The sequence below is a fragment of the Monopterus albus genome, unplaced genomic scaffold (assembly GCF_001952655.1).
Source record: "Monopterus albus unplaced genomic scaffold, M_albus_1.0 scaffold50.1, whole genome shotgun sequence".
NCBI lineage: Eukaryota > Metazoa > Chordata > Actinopteri > Synbranchiformes > Synbranchidae > Monopterus > Monopterus albus.
The window spans coordinates 2,074,611-2,082,110 of NW_018127930.1; the positions used below are offsets into that span (position 1 = coordinate 2,074,611).

The 7,500-nt window shown below is 41.8% G+C and overlaps 1 protein-coding gene across 5 annotated transcripts in view; it reads left to right on the forward strand.

Annotated features, from left to right (window-relative positions):
• Positions 1–32: 32 nt before the first annotated feature.
• nrg1 (neuregulin 1) overlaps positions 33–7,500 on the forward strand; it is a 28,235-nt gene continuing 20,767 nt past the window's right edge. For 3 of the 5 annotated variants that reach the window (XM_020600968.1, XM_020600971.1, XM_020600972.1), the window contains exons 1-2: positions 33–246; positions 330–1,331. In XM_020600968.1, coding sequence (XP_020456624.1) covers positions 611–1,331 — 721 coding nt within the window. In that variant the 5' untranslated portion in view covers positions 33–246; positions 330–610. The other 2 variants (XM_020600970.1, XM_020600969.1) reach the window with 2 other exon arrangements.

Below are 7,500 nucleotides of genomic sequence, written 5' to 3' on the forward strand. Positions count from 1 at the left end.
CCTCCTCCTCCCGCCCCCCCCCCCTTCCTCTCCTCTCTGATTCTCTTTCTCTCTCCTTTCCCTTACTCATCTGTTTCTGTGGCTGCACTGAGAGGAAGGGCACCTGCCGCTCCCTGATGATTCAGCCTTTCAGCTAGTTGGAGCTCCACAGACAGACAGCATGTCCCTCCTGCCACTGCAGTGCCTGGCCGTCCTGCAGCTGCAGCCGGCCCATCACGTCGACACCGCCTCTTCCCAAATGCTCAGGTGAGTGAGCTCTACTGTGCCACCACTGCTCACAGCTAGAACATTTAAGGAATCTAATTCTCTTTTTTTGTTCTTGCCTGCAGCAAATTTGATGATTCTTTTTATAGACTCATGATTGTGTTTCATGAAAGAAAACATGAATAAGGAACTCCTTTTCCTTGTGCGCAGAAGGCTGTCTACAACCCCCCGACACTGTTAACAACGTTTGACTGGCTCTGAAGAGCATTTTTACCTCCCAGCTCTGACTTTTGCAGCCTCATGATGGAAAACGTAGTCGAGGAGACTGGTGGCAGACAGCCACTGTGTGATGCTCTGAGTTAATAGTTGAGGTGTTCAGGGACGCTTCATCCAGCAGTTGGGAAGGATGACTGAGGGAATGGAGGACATCTCTGCAGTGCCAGCTCACCCTTCTGGATCGGCCTCCCCCACCAGCTCTACTGTTGACACTGGACAAGTCCCCAAGGAGAAACCAGAGGAGACAGAGGCAGCTGGTGAGAGTGGGGAGGATGGCGCAGAGGAAACTGCAGAGGGAGGTGGTGGTGGTGGTGATGATGGTGGTGATGGGGAGCATTTGGAAGCTTTGGGAATTGTGGCCTTGCCAGGGACCTGCTGTGTGTGCATAGAGATGGAACAGATTAACAATTGCCTGCACTCTGAGAAAATCTGCATTCTGCCCATCCTGGCCTGCCTGCTTAGCTTAGCCCTCTGCATAGCTGGCCTCAAATGGGTCTTTGTGGATAAGATCTTTGAGTATGAACCACCCACTCACTTAGATCCTAAACCCATCGGACAGGACCCAATTATTATATCAGTTGACCCCACGTTAGGACTAACTGTGTCAGTTCCTCATTCATCTCCGTCTACTGCCTCCCTAACCACCGCCATCACTGTTACCCCAGGACATCCTGAGGTTTTTGTAGAGGAGGAATCTACGCGAGGGCCATACGTGCCTCAGTCTCCACGAGTGACTCAGTCTGATCCCTCTGTTACACTGAAATACAATGCTGACCATCCCACCAACCCAAAGCAGACTCAACACCCTCGGACAACACAGGAGTACAACGACATCATCATCCCAACAATCTGTGAGTACCCGGCATGTGGTGAAAGCACTGTGGTTGGGTGTTCTTTTCAGACACGATGTCCTTTGTTTCAAAACTGACCTCTAATATCACAGTATAGAATGCACTCGTGGGCGGGGGATACAAGCTGGGGTCTGCTTAACCCTAAACTATCACTTTAATCATTGTAAAGATAAATTAAGTGTTTAAAAAAGCATTCAAATATTTTCACATTTCACATAAAGGCTGTTCTCTTAACTGTGCAAGGACGTGTCTGCTTTCAGGCAAAGTCCTGAAAGCAGACATGTTGGGACACAGCACAGAGGCCGATGACTAAGCCTCAGAAATATTGCTACACAGATAGGTGTGCAGGAAACCACTGCTCTAGCCAGACCTACATTACCCCGGCAGTGGCTGGGTGTATAATTCCTAACATTCACTCCTTCCTCTTTAACTATTAATGATCTCCTAAATCACAGCACAATGATTTAGGCACCCTACAATAATGGATGTTGTTATGGTGTTATTTTGAATGTATACAATATACAAGTTCTTTAAAATGTGCAGCTGCACATTTACAGTCATATGAAAAAGTAAAAATCAATAAATGATGCATGACACAAACTGAAGCTCCAGGCTGTGGTACAGGGAGACTTCCTGTTTTCTGGTTGTGCTCCATTTCAAGGTCAGAGCCTGCTGGAAGCTAATTGATGCCCCCTCCATCCCTTGGCCACAGGGACTAATACCAGCCACTAATACTGTCTGTCTGCCAGCAGCTCACCACCATGACGTTTCTATTGTAGTCACATCATCATGTGATTTATTACACTGTAGAGGGCTTAGCTAATTGAACGTAATGGTGGTGAGTGGGGGCTGGTCATTTTCCTACCAACCTTAGTTAAGGGTTACTTTCAATTAATCAGCAACACAGATAGATGATCTCAGTTGAGTTTACTGCCTGTAACTAATAGCTATTGTTGAATTCAACAGTGCCTGTGTGTGTGTTTGCAACAATTACAAATGGTCATGTGGGAAACCAGTGAGGGATCACTGGACCTCATGTAGGGATGTTTTCATATTCTTCTCCTTAAGTTAGTCACCAAACTAACTCTACAAACTTGTTGTAAATCATTTATTTCAGCCTGATGAATCCCAGCTGGTCACGAGTAGCCTTGTTTCAGTGAGATTTCATTATTAACATGATCTACGGCCCTAAAATGACCACGTAAGGCTGCCTGTTTGGCTCTGTTTGTGGTTAGGCTTCATTCACAGTTCTTTACAGTAATCAAATTAGAGGGCTGCCAGCTCCATCTGATGGAGAGGAGGTCTTCTTCACTTCAAGTTTCATTCACAAAAATGTGACCAAAGAGCAAAAAGAAGCTCTTCACACTTCTGCTGTCAGAATTGTTCTAATTTTAATCTATTTTATCATTTCTCTGCAAGTTTTTATTATTAAAAATAAGACTTAATTATCAACTACTGGTGTCCATCACACCCATCCCAATCGGTCAAACAATTCAAACCGATTCAATCAAAATACAGAAACAAAACAAGCAAATAATTATCAACACTCAAACAATCCAAGAACAAATCTGTCAAATTTGACCAAAAAAAAAAGGCATCACATGTCCAGCGCATATCCATTCAATATATTATTCTTAAAGAGCTTTTAATTTGATTAATGTTCTGTGTTTTCATTTCTTCACTGCAGTTTTCCGCCTTTTGTCGTAATACAAAGATATTTGGCCTTAGTCCTGCTGGTTGGTGTTTAAACATTCAGATTCCTCTCAGTTCATATTTGTTCTCTCTCAGATGGAGCAACCCTTGAACACTAGAAGTCACTTTATACATAATTTGAACAGTTTTAAAATCAAGCAGATCTTTAATCTCTAGTGATTTTAGTTTAATAAATATAGGATTAGCTGGTTCTCTGTAGGTGGTCTTATTTATGATTCCTTATGGCTCTTTTTTGGAGGATGAAGAGGTCTGTTGGTTTTATGTGTGCCCCCCCACACTTCCACACAATAAATCATATTTAGGAAAATGAAGGAACAATACAATGTATAAAGTGAAACTTGGCTGAGAACATCTTGGGCTTTACACAGTGGGTGGCATGGTGTCACAGTGGCCCATAGGGGTGAGTGTGGGTGTGTGTGGTTGTCTACATGTCAGCACTGTGATAGACTGGCGACCTGTCCAGAGTGTACCCCACCTCTCACCCATTGTCAGCTGGGATTGGCTCCAGCCCCCACCCCAGCAGTATAGATAATGGATTGGTTTGAGTTAGGTGAGTCAGTCCTACTGCCATTTAAAGAATTAGGCTGCATCCTATGATTGCTAGACTGTAGCTTTTATTTGGTTTTATTTACTGCTGCTTTCTTCACTTTTGATGATTTTAGCTGGTTTGCTGGAATTTGAGGTTACATTTTGTTCTGACCATTCATCAGGTCTTTAGATTGGCCAATGAAAAAGGAATTTGCTTTGCTAATATCTCTTGGATTCATCATCGACAAGTCGCATGCTGATCAGATGCGATGCAGCATGCCTCAGTAACTGTGGAAACTGACAAGTACTGAGCTGTCACAAGTGCCTGCCTGTGGGCCTCACCAGCTCCCTGTGGGTTCCGCTGCCATCCACTCTAATTCTGTGAAAGTGACTACTTTTCATCTTTTGATTTAGCTGGGTCGCAAATGCTGGAGTTTGTAGAATGGGTTCATAACATTAATGAGAAGGGGTTGTTGAGATTCTCCTTACTCGTCCTGCTTAAGTTCAGGACAGCTGGGCTGAATGATGTAGTAGTCAAATCATGTGTTACTGTTAATGTTGTATGAGCACAGCCTATCTGTCAGAATGGGTGAATATTAGTAGAGGAAGGTCACGAAAAGTTACATTATTTTGTTTGGAGTATGGTAACGACTGATCGTGTTGTCCCACAGTGCATTTCATAATGAAATGATGGATACACACTGCTGATAAAAAGTGAATGTTGGCCACCAAATACAGCTTGGAAAGTAAAAAAATAATACTGCAAACAATCTTGCACTGTGAACATTACCACATAAACTAAGTTATCAGCCTTACTGATTCCATCTGTCATAGGAATACAGGGGTAATGGTATAATGGGGACACTGAGCTGCCTTGGCAGAGGTTTGTGCTGTCTGAGTGCTGGTTGGCCCTTCACGAAGCACACCTAGTGCAAAGTACACTTAGCTTCATTTGGAGTCACTGTTTAGTTTCTAATTGATCAGTAAATTTGCTCTTTGCATCAGAGACTGATGGAACCTGTATGTTGTGTTGTTAGGGGTGTAGCAGACTGCCACATGAAACAAGAATCAGTGTAAAGGGGTTCCATGGTCTATAAAAGTTTGAGAACCACTGAGATCAATCACCTTATTGATCCTCAGACAGGGGACTGTTTGGTTGGCCAAGTTCAACAATAAAAGAAATAAACTGGCACAAATGTCCACTTGGACTCAAGGATGAACTGATTAGATTTTGGTGGCCAAAGGTCAAGGTCAGTGACCTCACATCTGCCCCATTCCTGTGAATCTGACTGGTTGGAGACATGCAACCGCAAAATGGTACTTCTAGTTTTTTTTTTCTGTAATCCTGTTTTTAGATCACCAGCTCTTCGGTTTCTTGATCAATTTTTGCCATTGAGAAAGAAATGTGATATAGGAGAAAAAAGCCGGCTGGTTTCAACAACGAAGATTTCAAAATTCAAAAACTGACAAATGAGTTACAAGGTGAGAAACTAATCATGTTTGTTGTGTTATCCACAGCTAGTCAACTACTGCCCACCAGTGGTGGAAACTAACTGAGTACATTTACTCAAGTACTCTACCTGTACAGTTTTGAGGCATTTGTACTTTACTTGTGCATTACCATATTCTGGTATTTCATACTTTGATTTCACTACATTTCAAAGGCAAGTATTTTTTACGCCACCTTGATCACCTTAGTTACTAGTTATTTTTCAGAATCACAATACAATACTGTATAATCAGTGGGTGAAAAATTACATAACAGAAAGCAACACTTAAAGTTCCATTAGAACTATTACATTCAATATATGGTCATCAAAACAGCATAAAGGGTAGTTAACATTTTATCTATACAAGCTACAACATTAAAGTGATGTACTGTACTGTACACAATAATGCATTAATAATTTGAATCCATAATCCACATAAAATGAGTATTTTTACATTTGGTACTACAAGTATATTTTGATGCAAATACTTTTGTGCTTTTCCATAAGTCATCTTTTCAATGCAGGATATTTACTTGTGACAAAGTGTTTTGACACCGTGGTATTGCTTTTACTTAAAGACACTGAGTTCTTCCACCACTGTTGCCCACATTTTTGGCTAATGGTTTTGCTGGTTTACCACTTGGTGGCAGGCTGGCTGTCATGGCAATGTGACGTCTGTCATATATGCCTGCAGTAGCTACTCTACAGTATAGTAGGTCAGTCCCACCTCCCAACACCATGCTGCTTCCAAGATGTGTCAGATGGTTTAATTATTGCATGTGTATTTCTGCAGGAACATGGATTGTATTCCTTTGGTTGTCAAAAACATTAAAATTGTATATTTTATTTAATTTTATTTGTGTAGTCAGGGTGTTGCATGTGAACTGGTAATGTTTTAATTAATTAACGTTGGTGTACAAAAATGTGCACATATTTGATTCACGTTTTTAAAAATTGTATTTATTCAGGGTAGGTCGACTGAGTGACCACCTCTCTTTGTCAGAAACACCCTGTTCACATTCATACCTGGAAACTGCCCAGTGCAATCACAAACTGACCTATGGTCACTGAGTAGCTCCACTGGAGCGGTTTGATGTTAAGGGCCTTGCTCAAGGGCACCACAGTGGTTTTGATAAGGGTGGGGCACACACTGCTTTTTCTCCTACCTCATCCAGATCTGGATGATCTGGTGGTCTGGGCATTGAACCAGTGATCTGCCTGTCACAGCCTAACTTCTCTAACCTTTAGGTCACCACTGCCCCATCTTAGCTTATTAAATTATGTAGAAATCTTTTTCATGTTCACTAATGTGACTGCTGTGCTTCCGGTTAGTCGTGCAGAGGGAGATCTCTGCTGGTGCAGTGCATCATGGTTTGCCCTTGACAACACTTGACAGAAATACCATCCGCTGCAGCAAACAGATTGATCTGCAAAAACAACCCCAGCTCTGCCCAAAGAGCCTAAACATCAGAGAGGTGAAGTGGTCTGTTGTCTAAGTTCCAACATCATCATCACTGCTCAGTGGTTTAATGTTTCTGATCAACCAGCAAAATCTAAGCCGGGGAATCTGCATTAGTCTCTGTTCCCCATCATGCATAATGAGGATGAAGCTGTGCTGAGCAGTCAGTGGTGCTGAACTGGCACCAAATAGTATTTACTGTCCACATTAGACTGCTGATGTAAAGATGTTATGTCTTGGTCCTTATTTGTACTGCATCCCATTGATTACTTATTACCACAATATGCCCAAAGTACTGTAAATCATTAAGCAGAACATTGATGGTTGGAAGTTCACAAAAATGACTGAGACTATTAAAGGCAATCCATTTAGTCTTGAAGCAGACTTTGCACACCAACTCTATTCACATCATTATTTATTTATTGAAGTTCTATCATCGATTGACATGAATGGAGTACAGGTTCAACCTTCTTTGTGCTGCACATGTCTGACACCCTCACTCATGTGCATCTTTACTTGGCTTCATCATCTCTTCTCATATCTCATTCATTCTTTTATCAGGAACAGTAACCTGAGGTACTAGCTGCTTGTTGCAGTGCTGAAATGTGCTGTGTAATGCTGACATCATGTCCCTAAACGTAGGCAGTGTTGTGCTCACGCTACCCATTCAGCCCTTAAAGTGCACTTCCTTTTATCTTTTGAGAATTTATTGATGCGATATACAGTATCTGCTTTCATGAAGGAGAGCACATTTCAGTGAAGAATGAAAAGAGTGGTACAAGTTGTTGATATGTGCAATATTGCTCTTGAACTAAGATAATGTTTTTTTTTAAAGAATATACAGCATTTAAACTATAAGGGAAACAAATCAAAATATTTCCTTTCCATTTAAATGTTATGAATAAGTGATATTTGCTATGATTGCTGACATGTATTAGTGAGTTGACTATCAGCCTACTGCTGTCCAAGGTGAGTGTCA